The sequence below is a fragment of the Eleutherodactylus coqui genome, chromosome 2 (assembly GCF_035609145.1).
Source record: "Eleutherodactylus coqui strain aEleCoq1 chromosome 2, aEleCoq1.hap1, whole genome shotgun sequence".
Lineage (NCBI taxonomy): Eukaryota > Metazoa > Chordata > Amphibia > Anura > Eleutherodactylidae > Eleutherodactylus > Eleutherodactylus coqui.
The window spans coordinates 43,899,365-43,917,765 of record NC_089838.1 but is presented as its reverse complement, the minus strand read 5'-3'; the positions used below and the strand labels follow the sequence as shown (position 1 = coordinate 43,917,765).

Below are 18,401 nucleotides of genomic sequence, written 5' to 3'. Positions count from 1 at the left end.
TGTCCACCAAGTATGGAGCATGTCTCCTCTTTCTTGACATCCCCTAAAACACAGCGGGGAAGATGTTGGGTAGAGATGGTGTAATCTTTGTGGGACTAGATATGTCCTATGTAGAATCTTAATTGAGGTTTCCATAAGGGAGACTTGATGGCTTCCCTTGGATATCGTAGTGCAGCAGTGCTGCCACCTATCAGAGGTCATTTCAAGCTGAAGGTCCGCTTCCCATTTTCTCATAAACATAAGTTTCTCCTCTGTCAGGGGCTGGTTTAGTATATTATATATGAATGAGAGCATTCCCTTCTGAGAGGGGTTTTTGGCACAGGTGGCTTCAAATGGTGTGGGCGAGAGTGAGATAGAGGAGGGCACAATAGAGTGTATAACGTGGAATATTTGGTTAATTCTCATGTATTCCTGAGGGGGCGGTTTAAATGTGGCAATTTCGATCACTTCTTAGCTAATTTTTTCATGGAGACAGGATGACCAAGAAAAGTGTCATTGTGACGTTGTGTTTTTTCTTTTTGAACAGCGTTCATCGCACAGGATAAGTAATTTGTTCCTTTGATTGTATTTTTACGGACACAGCAATACCAAATATGTTTTTGCTTTTCTTTGTTTTGATTTTTTTATTATAAAATTACTTTTAAAACTTTGAATTTCTTTAATAATACTTTTTTTAATCATAAAAAGGCATATTCACATGAGTTATTGAGATGATGCCTCTTTTGCGTCTCATGTCACACTTACAGGGTCAAGGAAGCTAAGATACAAAGAGTTTTTGATGGGTTCCTCACACAACGTCAAACTAGATTGTAATCTGAGATTGTGGAGCTAATATGCCTTTAGAATGACTTGGCACCACAGGTTTCCCTACATATGAAAGGCTCATTGAGTCGGGGGGGAGTGAAGAAAGACTTTTGCCCTGTGAGTGTTGTGTTAGATCTTACGGCATATAGCGCGTTTGCATTGAATGTTGTAGAGTGAATGGGTCTTGACCGCACTGTAGTGCTCATTCAGAAGGTTAAAATAACCAGTTACTGCATCGGGGTGTTTGTGTGTAAAGACAAATGTAGGCCTGACCCTTTTTGAGGAGAAGTCAATGGGGGTGTCAAAAATATCTGGTTTTGGTGCAAAGGAGAGAGGGGTACTGAAGGTGTGGAGCAGTTTTGGCAAGGGGACAAGTAGTCAGTGTGACTGAACCAGGCGCTGGAGCTTCCTGTTTATAGAGAGCTGGTGCTCCGACCAGTGCAACCTAGCCAGACGTTCCAGTGGAATTACTGCAGACATGACTGGTGAGAGACGGCTTACATGTGCTGACTCCGCTGTATCCACGAGCCACACCAGGTCTGAGTTTGCTGTTGTTGAGACTCTTGCTCCAAATCCCCGAAGGCCGGATTGCCTACTTTGTGCCCATCATTAATATTCCACAACAGGCAGGTAAAAATGCAGCTAAAGGAAGTGAACCGTGTGAGGAATGCAGCAAACCACTAATCATCCTAGACTCATATAAGAGGGAATAGAGGAGTCACACCTGAATTTTCCGGTTTTTGTAGAATTAAGGTTTTTTTTGTGCAAAAGTGAAATTCGTAGGAAAAGTCAGCTTTTGTGTAGAATCTAAGCTGCCTGTACAATCAAGCTGAACATTGGTCAAAATGGTCCAATTCAACCATCTTGGCCAGTTTATTGTTTGTACAACATACACCAAATTTTACACAATAGAGAACAACTGACCAACCTCTCTCAAAAACGTCAGTAGCCAGTCGTCAGCTGTAACTACATGGTGTGACTGGCCAATTGGGTCACCTTATGGAACTACATTCTGGTTTGTTTTTTTCACATATTCTTCATCTACCAGTTTAGTTGATGGCAAGACTATGTGAATGAACAATCCAAAATACGAACGGCATGCATGGTGGCCCATCTGAACCACTTCTGGACCACCAAATGTATAAGTGAGTGTATGGAGCGGGCTCGGGAGCCAGGGCTTGATGGGCAACATCAAAAATCACGATATAGTTCAATACTGGAGTTTTAGAGTATTTAGTACCAGTGATTAAATGAACGCAGTTCCCTGTGGGAGCTGAATGAAGGAGTGAAAAAAAAAATTTATAAAGTTTTTTTTTAACAGATGTAAAAAGTAAAACGCTAAAAAAAAACCTTTTCCCATTCTTTCCATTAGAAAAAAATTAAAAACCCACCATATATTTAAGTATTGCCCTATATGTAAAAGTCCAAACTATTAAAATATCACAATATTTATCCTATACCATGAAGGCTGTTTAAAAAAAAAGGAAGAAATGCCAGAATTGCATTTTTTTGTTTGTATCCCTGTTCCTAATTGATTGACAAAAAAATAAAAAAGTTATGGGGCTCAGAACATGATGACGGAAAGTCATTTTGCACTTTGAACGCTGTTTATGCTAGCAAAACGCCGCATTGGCATTTTTTCACTTCGCACTTAATTTCTAAACATTTTGCCATACTTTGTACGGTACATTATATGGTACCATTAAAAATACAACTCGTCCTGCAAAAAACAAGCCCTCACGGTGGACACCCACTGGCGATTTTTTTTTTTTTTTTCTCTTTCTCCACAGTGATGCGAGACTAAAGTTAAAGTCTCGCATCGCAGTACGAGAAAAAAATCGGCATGACGCCGGGATATCAGCATCACGCCGACATATCGCCAGTCTTTTCAATGGGGCCAGCGGCAGCAGCGCTAGCCCCATTGAAAAGAGATGGAGAATGCCAGGGACTTCTGTCACAGCTGTGGCAGGAGTTTCCTTCATCCCCGCGGGGATTGCGGGGATGAAGCAATCCCCTGCCACAGCTGTCACAGCTGTGGCAGAAGTCCCCGGCATTCTATTCCATTGCTTTCAATGGGATCGGCAATGCCGATCCCATTGAAAGCAAAGGTTTCATGCTGCCAATTTCATTGAAAGCAATAGTTTCAGCCAAGCCCCGCTCAGGTAGCCGACTCAAGATTGAATCGGCCTTCCATCCTTCTGAGGTCAATAAAATGAGTACCGGTGGTGGGTAATAAATAAATTACCTGAAAGCGCTGCGGAATAAGTTGGCGCCATACAGATAACAAGTCTCCCCCCCTCCCCCCCCCCCCTATTCCTTCCACTTAAATGAGTCTCAGAGCAGGAAAAACTGACCCTAAATAAGCCTTCACGAGTTTTCCTAGCTGTTTTCTGGTCTCTGGTGTTCATGTCACCCCACCCAGTCTTTACATTTGTGCATGGTTTATGAAGAGAGGATTTCTTGATGAGAGAACCCTGATTTTATATTAACTTTGTCTTTTTTGTCAGGACCTTATGGCAGATCTGAAGTCAGAGCTCTCTGGAACATTGGCCAAACTTGTTCTGGGACTCATGATGACACCAGCCCAGTTTGATGCTAAGCAGATCAACAAGGCCATCGTGGTATGTAGTCTTCATTTTTTGCCTATTGGATCTCACATACAATGAACGACCACTTTATTCGAGCCCTGTGACCCTGGAGTACAGCATAAAATCACGTTACAAGTTTTCCGTGGATTAGTTTGGTTGGACAGACCCTTGAGTTTCAGTCGAAGCTATGAGGGAGTTTTATTGATTTTAAGAAAGCATTTGAATATAGTTGGCATTGTGGGACATAACCAACTACAATGGCGTACTGACATGGACTTCTATATTTCTCCTCGCACCATCACTCCAACAAACCGTATCGGCTCTGAAACAAGAAGTGACGATGGTTGGTTTATGGATTAACTGCGAGAAGACACACATGTGAGTTTGATATGTCACATACACAAATCACGGTCAACCATCAACAGCAGTTGCAAGAGGTCAACCGGTTTGTCGTCTTAGGCAGTACAATCACCAATGATGAGGATGCCAAACAGGATATCCAATGTGACATAGGGAAGAAACGGCAACTTTCCAACGTCTACGTCATATATGGGCTTCCACCTCACTACCATTACAAATGAAGACTTCTGAACACTATCATGATCCCGATTACGCTATATTCATCTGAAACATGGAAAGCGACCACACATATCAACCAGTGACTTGATGTTTTCCAACAGTGATGCCTTATTCGCCTATTTAAGGTCATTTATCTTGATTGGGTTAACAATGAAGAAATCTACCACCGCTCTGCTACGCAACTACTCCATTCCCGAGTCTCTAAAAGCCACATATGTTTTGCTGGACACATTCTACGCCTCCCTAAGACAAGACTGGCAAGAATCACTATCTTATGGAATCCAAAAAATGGAAAATGTTGGTGGTAAAGGCAAAAGATCACGTGGTGACATACATTATAGAGGACTTGAAAACCATTCAGCCATTCATGGGTGATGCCAAAACTACTGCCTTTAATTGTCAATGATGGCCTTTTTTTTTTTTTTGTCAACTGATGCGCCGAAAGGAATGGGAGGACCTAAGTCTAAGTAAGAAATTGGACATGACATTATGACCTATAGCTTCGGGACTATGTATATACCAAGATAATCCTTTTTTGGCTTGAAATCGGGCCAACAATCAGCAAATCTTTATAGGCCTGACCTTAGCAGCCCCCACCAATCAGCTATTCTCTGGGGGATGTTGCTGAGGAATGAAGAAACACAAAGCAATACATTAGTTTTCATTAGCTGTTATTTCCATAAGATTGACTTGCCTCTATTGACTTGCAGGGTGCCGGGACGGATGAAAAAGTCCTAATTGAAATCATGGCAACAAGAAACAACCAGGAGATCCAAGCTATTAATGAAGCATATCAAGAAGGTGAGCTGACTGTATACAGTGTATGTTCAAGTCATTCAAAGGGACACGGAAACTAAAGTCTGTCTACTGTGCTAATGCAGTACAAGAGATAGCCTGCAGGGGGCTGGAGAACTGCACACAATAGCCTGCAGGGGGCTGGAGAACTGCACACAATAGCCTGCAGGGGGCTGGAGAACTGCACACAATAGCCTGCAGGGGGCTGGAGAACTGCACACAATAGCCTGCAGGGGGCTGGAGAACTGCACACAATAGCCTGCAGGGGGCTGGAGAACTGCACACAATAGCCTGCAGGGGGCTGGAGAACTGCACACAATAGCCTGCAGGGGGCTGGAGAACAGGCATACTAAGTACTGATTAAAAGAGACAGCTGTATGGGTGGTTGGAGGAGAAAAAATCTCCAGCCACACTTGCTGCTGGAGGCTATTCCCTGGGACAGAGATAGCCCAGAAGGAGCTGAGGGGACTGCAAGCCTGGAGTCTGGTGCGGACCAAGCTGTAATGTCACTATTCTCACAGGGGAGGACGCCCCTAGACTTTTCACTGGGTTTTCCTTGCTTTTGCTGCTTTCAAGAAAAATTAAACTGGTTAGACTTTTATATGGACTGAGTGAGCCATTGTGTCTTTGCCAAGCCCCACACCGCCATGCAGACATTGCCACACTACATTTGCTATGAAGTTGGTGATTTTTTGCTCCCTGTATGTAGCCAGTTCAATCTGGCTAGAAATTGTCTACAGACTTCTTTGAAGGCTTTGTTCCACCTCTTGAAGCAATTTTTATACTGTTCCAATGCATCTAAAATACAAATACTCATCCATTTTGTGTAGTCTGGTCTTGTAGTCATAGTTCCTTCTATATGTCAGTAGGCAAACATAAACAAGGGAAAGGAGAATGACTGCAGGGTGAGACTATACAGGGTCTGGTAGAAGTCTGTAACCATTGAGACACATAGGCCTGCAGAAATGCTGTAAACCTATTGTGATAGGAGATGATTAGTTTGTGCTTCAGATGGGGATATAACCTTAAACCCCTTCCAAATGTGCACCCTATGGCATTTGTGTATGGAGCAGCTGTCTGTTGTCTTTGACATCCGCCTGCAACAGCCACGATCAGTGTTCGTGCCGATTATGGCTGTTAACCCTTTGAATGTTGCTGACTATTTTGACAGTGGTATTTAAATGCACCACCTATTTAAAGGCACCACTGGGCGCTGAGTTGTCCTAAACAACCTCCCTGCCATAAGATCATGCATACTGTTCAAAGCTGCCATGAATGATCGCCTGTTGTAATGTGCCTGTGGAATACAGTGGTGAGTCCCCCGTGGAGAATAAAGAAATATGTAAAAATTAATGAAATAAAGGTGGGGGTTTTTTTGTTTTTTTTAGCAAAAAAAATCCTTTGCCAGTCATTGCAATAAAAAATAAATTGATATCACTGTGTCCACAAAAATCCAGATAATTAAAATGTCACATTATTAATCTCGCACGATGAACAAGACTAGAAAAGATATATACGCAATGCTAGAAGTGCACTTTTTATGGTCACCCACATCCAAAAAAATACTATAAAATGCAATCAAAAACTCATATGTATCACAAAAGGGTATTAAAAACTACAGATCACCTGACAAAACCGAGCCCTCGCAGAACGCCATCAATGAAAGAATAAAAGCCACAGAAAGCAAATGTTTTGAGGGAAATTTTTAAAAACATCTTATTTTTGTACTACATAAAAAAAACTATATAAATTTGGCATTGCCGTAATCCTACTGACCCACAGAATAAAGACATGTCATTTTTACTGCACCGTGAATGTCGTAAAAGAACCCCTCCCCCCCCCCCACACACACACACACAAATGCATCCATTGCATTTTTTTCCATTTCTCCCCACTTTGAAAACTTAAAAAAATGTGTGCATAAAACAGTAACATTGAAAACTAGATCTCCTCCTACAACAACAAGCCCTCATGTCAATGGCAGCAGGAAGGGTTAATTAAATGACTTATATGAAGGTGGTAGCCATATCTTTATCTCTTGTATGAGTGTGACTTCTAGAGTTTTCATTACAGAATAAGAGAATTGGACATTCATGTTTAATGCTTCTATCCAACCTGTGTGCCCTAATTACTGAGTATATGTTTATTCTTCACCATAGCGTACCACAAGTCACTGGAAGATGCTATAAGCTCAGACACATCCGGACATTTCAAGAGGATCCTTATCTCATTGGCATCGGTGGGTAAAAATGCAGACCAAGCAAAAACTCCCAATACTACTAGAAGTCTAATAATTAGAGCCCTGTGTGACGCAGAATGCTAAGGCAGAAGAAATGCAGTCCTAAGCTCTCGCTCACAACCTGAAGGTTGCGAGTTCAATCTCTTCATGGTTCAGGTAGCCGGCTCAAGGTTGACTCCGCCTTCCATGGTCGTTAAATGGGTACCCAGCTTGGTGGGGGTGGGGGGGGGGGTTAATAAATTTATTCGAAAGGGCTGCGGAATAAGTTGGCGCTATACAAATAACAAGATTTATTTTGTTAATAAACTACCAGATATGTAAAATAACAGCTACATGTAGACAATAAAATAATAATTACATAAACATTGCAATATCTGATGATTCTACAGAGATGAGTGGTGCAAAAAAAACCCGCTACTTATCCGAAGATCATTTCACACTAGCGGTTTTTGCTTTTTGGCTAGCTGTTTTGTGATGGGAGCCGCAGAGCAGAAATACAGCATTGAAACGAAGGCCTTCAGTTTAAACCTTTTTCTCAATTTTCTGTCTCCATTCCGCTTTTTACACTGGAGCAAAAGTGCAGACTGTTGTATAAAGCGTGAAAAAAAAAAAATTTTTTTACATTGTAGTCAATGGCAGGCTTAGAAAAAACAGAAACCAATTCATTTTTATCTTTGTTTCCTTTCCTTTTTTATATCTGGTTCTATTTCTGAGCATATGCAAAGGGCAGGAGGCATGGGAAATAATGGGAGAAGAAGAAAAGGAGCGGGGGTATCAAACAGTGTAGCGTGCTATGTTACGTTGTTTTCATAACTCCAGTTCACTTAAATAGAAGTTACAGCAATGCGTAAGGCTGCCGCGGCTAGTTTCCTGGCTGACTTGTCGGGTGTTTCTCATCTCAGCCAGGAAGTACTGAGATAGAAATATCCCTTTAAAGCCAAGGAGTTTCAAGCTACGCACATATGCGAACCATTGCTTGACATGTAGTGCTCTCTTATCTTTTATTAAAGAGGTTCTTCAGTAGCTGTGTGTAATATGTGGGAATCAAGATGAATGTACTACAGCTGTGTATAATGTGTTGTGTGTGTCATGTGTGAGGTCAGGATGGATGTAGTAGAGCTGTGTGTGTGATGTGGGTGGATAATAATGCATGTACTATGTAGCAGCTGTGTGGTAGAAACACTGGTACTATTAATTTCCTAATAATTACTAGTCCTATAATAAACAGTAAAGGGCAGATGATATGTTATACCGTATAATGCACATTTTGTTACCTAATCAGTAGATGCTCGATAATGCTAATTTTCTACAGTCTATAAGGTCCTTTTAATCCCCACTTATACTTATGTGTCTAGGCTAACCGTGATGAGGGTGGTGAGGACTTCGAGAAAGCCACTGAAGATGCCAAGGTAAGAATAGTGTGACTTTCCCTTTAAAACTTAAGCTAATTTTTTATACTCACCTGGACAGAAGCAATGACAGGAGCGATATGCATTTATATCTGCACACATTACATACATAGATATTAAACTTCATATGCGGAACACTAGATGATGATGTAATTTCTCCATTAATACAGCTGTGGAGTAAAGTAAATATGCATGCACCAATGTATTCTTTGTTTGCCCAGTAGTGCCTCCCAGGGTGATTTTTGTAGGGATAGGTTTGTAATGCTGAATATTAGAGTGTATAGCTGGATCCAGAATCTACGAAGCCTTGGGCAATTCCACCAAATGTGTAGGAAAGAACCCTCACCTCCATGTGTCTTCTGCTTTGGACTTTCCTTCTATGAACCAGAGCAAAAAGTCATTTAGGCCGGTTTCACGCAGACGAGAAAACCGTGCAAGACTTGTGTGTTGCGAGACGCACAAATATGAACCCCATTCTTTTGAATGAAAATGCCTCACATCACATTAATTCCATTAAAGGGGGAATTCCCAAAACTGATTTTTTTATCTATAGGATAGGTGAGGAAAGTCTGATTGGTGGGGTCTCACCACCTGAGACCCCTGCTGATGCAAAGAATGGGAGTGCTGTGTCCTGCAGTGAGCCTTGAATAGAGCAGTGGTCAAACATGTACCTCGCTGCTCCATTTATCTTCAGTGGGATTGTGGGAGATAGCCGAGCGCTTGCACTTGACTATTTCCGTCAGCCCCATTGAAGATGAAAGGAGCCGCAGTGTGCGTGTTGGACTAATGCTCCATTCAGTCTTTACATGAGTGCGGAGGGTTGCAGAGAGCCTGCATTGATGAGATTCCCATCGATCCCGAGAACATGTATTCCATGTCCCACTCTTCTCAATAGTGAAACTCCCACCAATCAGACTTTATCCCCTATTCTATGAAGGTCCTGGTCCATTCGTGTATTACATAGACAGCTATTAATTTAGATAGTCTCATGTGATACCGCACTCTTTGTTATAAAGAAAATCAAGCACCTAGAAGAAGTTGTCGTTTTGCTGCAAATCTTGGCATGCGGTTACATCTTAGGCAGATATGCAAATGATTAGTTGTTGTATGTTTAGATGAACGGTCTTGTCACCTAAGGACTTAAAAGGTGGTTTCCCCCTTGGCCTACAAAAGGCTCTCAGAGGCTCCTTGTGTGTGGTGACCTCTTCTTCTGCTTGTGTAGAGCGTGTTGACCACTAGACGCCTCTACGACGCAGAGAAGAGATTTTTTCCAGTTAGCATTTGAGAGGGGAGTGCATTATTGGAATGCAAGAAGCTAGAAGTTCATATTGACGAATTGCTCACCACCTGGGACATTCTGACCAAATTGTTAGGAGGTGTTGGGACCAGTAGAAGCATGAGGGCACACAGGGCAACCGGGCACAGGACAGCTTCGACGGACCACCAGTAGAGCGGATCGTCTGACAAGCATAAGCAGCTTCGCTGTCCGTCATACAGAGATAGGTGGCACTATTGTTGCAAGCTCCTGTGTCTGCTTGAACCATTTGGCTTGGTTGAAGCACATTTGGTCCAATGGCACCAATAACATATACTGCCTTTGACACTTGCCCATTGTCGCATCCGTTTGCAATGGTGTCATGAATTACAAAGCAAGTTGTCTTCAGCGATGAATCCAGGTTTAGTTTGGGTACCGACAACTGCCATGTTCGTATCTGGAGTCCTGGGAGTGAGCGCCCCAATCCTGTCTTTGCTGTAGAGCAGCACACTGCCCCCACTACTAGTATGTTGGTCAGGAGGGCAAGGGACAATGACAACTCGGCATCATGTTGATATGTTCAGAACATCCTGAAGCCACGTGTTGTATCTTATGGCAGGGCTCCCAAGAGGCATTTCCATGGCTGCCCTGTCGCCAGATTTATTGCCAATAGAACATGTATGGGTCCATTTGGGATGTCAACTTTGACAGCCTACGAGTTTGCATTTGCTAGAGGCTGAGTTACAGCCATTGTTCAATGATATATGCTGCAGGATACTATAGGGAACCTATATGCCTCCATGCTTGCCGTATCACATCCAAGCTAGAGGCGGTCCAAGAGTGTACTAGAGGGTTTAGTTTTCTGCAATAAATGATCCATTTGCCCTGATATTGCCACATATAAAGTTTCATTCGATTCCGACAACTCCTAGGTAGGAGCTTGATTAACAAGGAGTGTACGTTTTTCCTTCAGTGACCGCTGGAAAAGAAATGCATTATAAATTGCATCTCTACCCACTCTTGACATTAAATATCATCACCTGGGCAGTAACATCAAAGTGACCACAAAACTGATGACAAATTTAGCTCTGCTACATCTGTATACAAGGTTGTCATTGGGAATGTACAATCCAATTATGACATGTAAATTTTAGTGTAGGAAATATGTAATTTTTTTCATTAAAGTGTACCTGAGTTTTCAACATGTTTTCTAAAATACACCAGGTTCTCCTTATCTGCTCATTTACCTAATGTTTGCACATTCAATGTCCTAAAGTTCTGATTTTCAGTTGGTCTTCCCTATTTTTCTGTTACTCTGCTGCCTGCAATCCACTTTGATGCAGGAGGCATGTAGCAAGCCTAGCGTTCTGCCAGTAGTTCACTGTCCTGCCTTCCTTCCTCTGACTCCTCATACTGCATTGCAATCAGCAGGAAGGCTGTATCTGAATGCCCTCCCCACTGCTTTCCCAGCACATTCAGATGCTTAGAGACATTTTGGTCAAATGGTTAGTAATCCTACTATAATATATGTGTAATATGTGCATACAGACAACCATACAGTGTAACAGCAGGAGTGACAGAGACTGGGAAGGGTTGTTGTTACAGTGTCTGCAGAACTGTCAACCTGCAGCATGTGAGTGCAAGGGAGCCGCCTGTGAAGCTAGCCCCTCCCCCTGTCACTAAGGAAACATCCCTGTGACCTTCTTACTACAAAAGTTCTGTACCTAAAAGAGAGTGGATTGCAGAGAAGTTGGAAGGGAGACCCCTAATGGCAGCCACCTCACCATGACTTACAGGAATAAAGCAACAACATTTTAATGCAAAGTATATTACAGAAATGATGAGACTAATACAAGCTAGTAGATGAGCATAAATTGTCTGAAAAGTGCCCTTTATAGAAGAAATAGAAGAAATTGCCATAATTGGCACCTAATTTTTGTCATTTACTAGGACAGGAGCAACATACATATTAGTCCTTCATTTCTACTTGAGTCTTGGTGACTTTTCTGAATTTGGCTTCTCTTAATCATTCCTTATTTCTTTTTTTCTTGTCTTAGGTTATTGCTTCGGTCCTGGTGAGTTATTATTCATGTCCGCTAAATGTTGTAATTGAATATGTCACCCACAAATAAGCCCTTAATCCATAGAAGGTGTATGTTTTATTGTCCTTGACACCATAACTCTACTGTCCCATAGAATATACACTGAATGGCCACTTTATTACTGACCCCAACCATCTAGTAGCGTGTCGGACCTCCTTTGGTCTTCAGAACTGCAGCAATTTTATCACTAGGTAATGAAATCAGTCTGCAGATATATCGGCCCCTGCGGACAGGAAGCTTCTTGTAGTTGTTGCAGATTAGATTTAGGTGCTGACATGTTCTGATCCTCACAGGAAGGGACAATCCATTTATACTGTATGGACAAATTATGACCACCCATCAGCATAGTGTAACAGAAATCTGGGTTTATCTGACCAGGAGATGTTTTTCCGCTGCTCAGGGATACAAGTTTTGCGCACTACAATTTCTCTGTTCTGCTTCTCTTAGACAGCAATGGTGCTGTATTTGTCTGTCTGCTGTTATAGTCCATACGTGCCAAAAAGTGACAAGTTGGGCAATTGGAAACTTTAGTTCCAGCATCGTTGTTGTATTTGACTGCAATCTGCTTGACTGTGCAGCGCCTGTTTGTCAGAACAATTCTTGAAATCCTCCTCTGACCCCTTTCGGCAGTGACTCGTTTCACCCACAGGACCAGGTCACGTTGACCCTTGCACAGATTGCTGGATTTTCTAATGTGGATTCATACTGAAACTGTTCCATGTAAAACTTGTTAATTGATTTTATGCTGCACTCTAAGTCTAATTTCCATATGGGGAAGTTCCAAATTGTGAAGGGGCCCAGGCTGTAATAAAGTGGCCACTCATTATATTTGTCAACCCACATTTGTGCATTTTCCATTGTGACTTATTACTTTTTTGCTTGGTTCCTTTTAGGAAGTCTCAGATTCAGGATCTGGCGACTCAACCTCATTAGAAACCCGTTTTATGACCATCTTGTGCACTCGTAGCTACGCACATCTCAGGAGAGGTGAGCGCTGGTCCGTCCGTTGGCTTATATGTAGATCTTATATAATGGCAAAAATACAGTCATGACTAAGGTACTGCAGATATGTGGGACCTCCATGATGTACTCCATATTAACCCACCACTGAAATAAAGACATGGACACTCTGTGTGATCATGGAACAAAAACATAATTATAACATACATAGATGTAAAATAGGATAAAATAGCATAACAATATAAACAATCTTCACATTATGACCCTGAGAAGTGCTGGAGAAGTTCCCAATGTCTTGGAAGGTCTTATTTAGTATTACCCAGGTAGCCTCCTCAGTCATATAGCACGAACTCAGGCTTGACAAATATGTTGGGGTACTCATCCACTGGTTCTTCTGCACCTGTTCCCGGGGTCCGGTCATGGAACCACCATTAAACACCTTCCTTCATGACAATCTTGTGCTTCTGATTAGCTCCAACCCCCTCAATAAGTGGCATTCACATTCTATTGTGACATTGATCGTGTGGCTACATTCATACTGAGCTGTTACTCAGCCCACCAAGGAAAGATATTAAAGCTATTGTGCCATGATTGCACATTATCCTATGGATGGGGGACAACCTGTAGAGCGGTGGGGATCTGACTGCCGGATCGCCCTTTGATACAGTCTGGATCTGGCACGTCATGAATTGTGAGCAGCAGTCACACATGTGCACGGCCGTTCCATTGATGTCAGCGCGTGAATTCTATCTCTGGTAGTTCCATTAAACTGAATGGAGCAGTAGCGCTCACGTGTCACGTGGTAAGGATGCGCCAGATTACTATTCTAGATGGGGGTCACAGTGGTTAGACTCACAACCATCTGCAAGTTATCCCTTATTGTGTGGATAGGCTATAACTTGCACCCATGGCACAGCCCCTTTTTAGAGCGGAGGGTTGTTCTCTGCTCCAGTCTTGGTAAGAAATGAAGGCTATACCCATGCACCCTCCAAAAATAATGGTACCACTAGTCCCCTTGCCTTATATCTGGCACAACCAATCCCAGCTCAGTTAACGGGCCCTAGCTGCCACTCTAGGGATTAATTAACCACTATATCCAATATTCTGGACTCCAAACTCAGTCATGAGTGGGCCAATGCTAGGCTTTGCCTTACTCTGTCCCTCTCTTTAGTTTTCATCACTACTACTTGCCATAAATATTTTTAGAGGACCTGACCGCCTACTTTGACAATAGTTTTCTATTTTTGCTTTTTTTTACACCATAAATTTAATGGCGCCTTTAGCATAATAATAACTTTAATGTATAACTTGTGATGTTTAGTTGACTCCTATGTATTATATATTGACTCCTTGTTTTCTTCTTCCCAGTATTCCAGGAGTTTATTAAGCAAACAAACCACGATATTGAGCATACCATCAAGAAAGAAATGTCGGGGGATGTGAAGGACGCATTTGTGGCTATTGGTGAGTATTGGCCTACCCTCTCATGATGAGACATTACTGGGCAATATTTTCTGACCTTTACCTTTAACGGCAGAAGCACAGTGTCACGGACAGTATGGATGCCTTCTTATTCAGAAAATAATTTTAAAAAATTATATATTTAAAAAAAAAATACAAATACTACAGCAAAAAAAATACTATATAAGTTTGGTATCGTAGTATTTGTACTGACCCATAGAATAAAGTTAGCAGGTCATTTTTGTTGCAGTTTGTGCGCCGTAGAAACAGGACGCACCGAAAAATGGCGGAATGTCGTGTGGTTTGTTTTTGGGTTTTTTTCATTTTACTCCACTTAGAATTTTTAAAAATGTTTTCAGTACATTATGCGGTACATTAAATAGTACCATTGAAAAATACAACTCGTCCTGCAAAAAACAACCCTGTCACTAAGGGGTTAATGCATCGCCAGTTTTTTAGGATCTTTGCTTACGGTTGTTGTATATAAACTTTATTTATCCTATTTTGTTCCCTCCTCCTTTTTTTTTGTCTGTTTCTTCTCTTCAGTCCGCAGTGTGAAGAATAAACCAGCCTTCTTTGCAGAACGCCTGTACAAAGCAATGAAGGTAAGAAACCTGCGGTCTCTATCCATAGCTTTCCAGGTCTTATGAAACTAAAGTACAACTTCCATCGTGACCTGACTGCTCCTGGCTGGGAGTAATAGTTGCATAACGTGCAGACCGGTGACCTAGACAAAAGGCATGGATGTTTGTAAAGGAGTTATCCTATTTGAAAGATGCCTGTTCCGCATGGTAAATTATGATTGACGTATCCTTTACAGACCAAAGAAAGATTGACATCTTCAAACTTGGTGTACACTTCTACGAACTCCTTGGACCACCAAGATCACAAACTAAACAGTCCTAGACCACATTAAACCAAAGTTTTCATTGGAGGGCAAAATTACGAAACAGACTCATACTTCGGACACATAATGCGAGCTAATTCTTCATAAACATTAGTAATGCTTAGAGTGGCCAGCGGCAAAAGAAACCTGGCCGTCAGAGACCGCGCTGGCATAATACTATCAAAGCCGACACCAACAGTTCTGGCACCCCACTTTAAAAAAGACATAGACAAACTGAGAAGAGCTACCAGGATGGTGAGCGGTCTACAAATCATGTCCTATGAGGAACGGTTAAAGGATCTGGAAATGTTTAGCTTGCAGAAGAGAAGGCTGAGAGGAGACTTAATGGCTGTCTACAAATATCTGAAGGGCTGTCACAGTGCAGAGGGATCAGCCCTATTCTCATTTGCACAAGGAAAGACTAGAAGCAATAGGATGAAACTGAAAGGGAGGAGACACAGATTAGATATTAGGCAGTGATGGTGATCAATGAGTGGAACAGGTTGCCACGGGAGGTGGTGAGTTCTCCTTCAATGGAAGTGTTCAAAGGCTGGACAGACATCTGTCTGGGATGATTTAGTGAATCCTGCACTGAGCAGGGGGTTGGACCCGATGACCGTGGAGGTCCCTTCCAGCTCTACCATTCTAGAAACATATGAACATGCAAATGATCGAACTGAAAGAAGCCGTACGCAATAAAACCGTAGCTGGCCAGCGCTACATTCATTTCAATGGGGCTTACAGATATAGCTGAATGGGTGCCGCTTGGGTATTTCTGCAGTCCGATTGTAAGTGAATGAAGCGCTAGTGCCCTTGTTGAACCAGCACTCCATTCAGTCTCCTCCTTATTGTGGGGCTTGCAGTGGGGGATCCCATGTCCCCTGTGCTCCTATTATCAATATTGGTGGGGCTCTCAGTGGTTAGACTCCTACTGATCAGCAAGTTATCCCCTATCCTGTGGCTAGGGGATAACTTGTAATTGTTGTAAAACCCCCTTTAAGGGCAGATATAGGTGCCATTGACACACTAGAACCTTAAGATTTATCAGCGGGTCAAACAACCAGACCTGGGTTATGCCTTTGACTTTATAAGTGCAAATTTGTTTATATTGCTGTTTAGGTATTTTACTAGCCACCAAATAAAGGGGGATACTACCCCACCACCACCACCACCCATCTCTGATAACTTCACACACCCCAGTGAATATGACCTTGCTTGATTCTCAGATTGGGTCACTGGATTAACAAAAACTCTGTAACGTCGCATGTAATTCTGTTTCTTCAGGGAGCTGGAACAGATGAGCGGACCTTGACCAGAATCCTCATATCCAGAAGTGAAATTGACTTGCTCAACATACGCCAAGAGTTTAAGGATGAATATGAAAAGTCTTTGCATCACTGTCTGGAGGTAAGTGGGGGGGAGAGCTGGGAGACGAGGGAGGGAGGGGCGGGGGGGGCTGATAATGACCTTATCTTCCTATTCAAGTACATTATTGCTATTTCAATATAAGACACCAGTATTAAGAAATAGCGCTGGATCGGTCTTTTTGACTACACCCTGTATAACACAGCCTTCCTGTTTAAAAAAAAAAGAAAAGACAAAATTCATGTTCCCTTTGTTCACTCTGACTCCTAGCAACATGCACAAAAAATGCAGCAAATACACGCGTAACATGCATATTTGTTATGTGTTGTTTGTACACCCATAGACTAGAATGGGCATTTTTAATGCGTAACACGCACCAAAATAGGAGCGTGTTACGCGCCTCACATACGAACTGAGAATACGCCCGTGTGAATGAGCCCTCAGTCAGAAATTGGCATAAATGGAAACCCAAATCTATGCCAGGTGATAGTCGATGACTGTAGATTTCATTTTCGGGCACACAGACAGCCAAACATGTGGCAAATTTATTTAAGACACGTGCAAGAAGCCAAGGCTCCAACACCTAGAAGGATATATTGAGAAATTAATCACCTTAGGACCTAAAAAGAACGATAAAAAGTGACCATATTGGGCCTCATTTATCAAAAATGTCTAATAGTATGACTCGCTTTGCTGCCCATAGTAACCAATTTGAGATCAGCTTTCATTTTTTAAACTGCTCTGGAGAAATGAAAGCTGAGCTCTGATTGGTTACAATGGGCAACAAAGCCAGTCTTACTGTTGGATGCTAATGGTAATTTCAGATATTTTACTTATACTCATAAATCTTCTCTCATAGAGTGAAACTTCCGGAGACTACCGCAAAGCTCTACTGGCCATCTGTGGAGGAGATGACTAAACCAGGAACCCAAACTTTTTCTACGCCCATCTGTGAGCTAGCGCACTAAATGTTTTTGTGGTAGATCCCATCTAGGAACTGCAAAGCAACTGTGAAGACTACGTCACCAAGCAACCGAAGATGCACCAAAGAAACACAATGCATGGGATATGGGAGGGCCTGTTTAGGTTGGGGGTGATATTGTAATAGAGAGGCCTTATAAAGCCAGTTATGTATGTGACACTTGGAAGTGATTTCTTACAACACCAAAGCCATTTTGGGGTCCTTTATTATATAGGAGGATCTAGTCAAGTTGAAATAAAGTGTCTTAATACATATGTGCCATTCGCTGTCTCTTACTCATGCTACAGCTAATAAAAGTATAAGGGCGATTGGATGGAGTAACCGGAGGTCTTTGGTCTGGACAGTGCAACCGACACAGGCTTTGTTATAGGCAAGCTAACTTCGGTCTGCATTTACACCAACAAGGGGGTCATAGTCCTCTTGTCCACCATTGTAGGCAAAAGGGTCATCAGTCCCCTGTCCAAGGTCTGGCCACAGCAAGAACGGAGTGGGCAGGTAGGCCATCTCTCCAGATTCTTTGAATTCTGAATGAACTTTTATTAAACTAGACCGATCTGGACATAGAGTTCTTTTCAAGAGCTGTAAACAGGACACATACAACAGTAACAAGCAAGGCTGTGCTCGGCCAAAGTCTGTATCACGAACAAGTCCATAAACTAAAGATAATTGTCCCGGCTTGTTGGTCACGATGGTGTTGTGGTACATTAACCACAATGCAGAAGCAGACTTGTCGCACTGCTCCTATACAGGTGGCTGGTTGACATATTTTATGTGGGGGTTGCCTGCTACTTATCTGTATAGTTGCATGTTGGTATTTCCTTCAGAGTTCCCCACCTCTGAGAAGATTTATTAGGTGTGTTTTCTTCTCTGGTCTACCGATCAGCAGGTAAGGAGGACTTTATATTCCTACTCCTCCCTTAGCGCTTTGCTGCTTCTTGCAGTTTCATTTGGGTGCAGTGGTTGGAGCTATGTCAAG

At 42.3% G+C, this 18,401-nt stretch overlaps 1 protein-coding gene across 2 annotated transcripts in view; it reads left to right on the top strand.

Moving 5' to 3' along the window:
• Positions 1-17,677, top strand: part of ANXA6 (annexin A6) — a 102,361-nt gene extending 84,684 nt beyond the window's left edge. The window contains exons 17-26 of one of the 2 annotated variants that reach the window (XM_066590709.1): positions 3,312-3,425; positions 4,682-4,772; positions 6,926-7,005; positions 8,361-8,414; positions 11,727-11,744; positions 12,665-12,758; positions 14,100-14,195; positions 14,739-14,797; positions 16,363-16,485; positions 17,303-17,677. In XM_066590709.1, coding sequence (XP_066446806.1) covers positions 3,312-3,425; positions 4,682-4,772; positions 6,926-7,005; positions 8,361-8,414; positions 11,727-11,744; positions 12,665-12,758; positions 14,100-14,195; positions 14,739-14,797; positions 16,363-16,485; positions 17,303-17,362 — 789 coding nt within the window. In that variant the 3' untranslated portion in view covers positions 17,363-17,677. The remainder of the gene's footprint in view (positions 1-3,311; positions 3,426-4,681; positions 4,773-6,925; positions 7,006-8,360; positions 8,415-11,726; positions 11,745-12,664; positions 12,759-14,099; positions 14,196-14,738; positions 14,798-16,362; positions 16,486-17,302) is intronic. The other variant, XM_066590710.1, reaches the window with a different exon arrangement.
• The last annotated feature ends 724 nt before the right edge of the window (positions 17,678-18,401 follow it).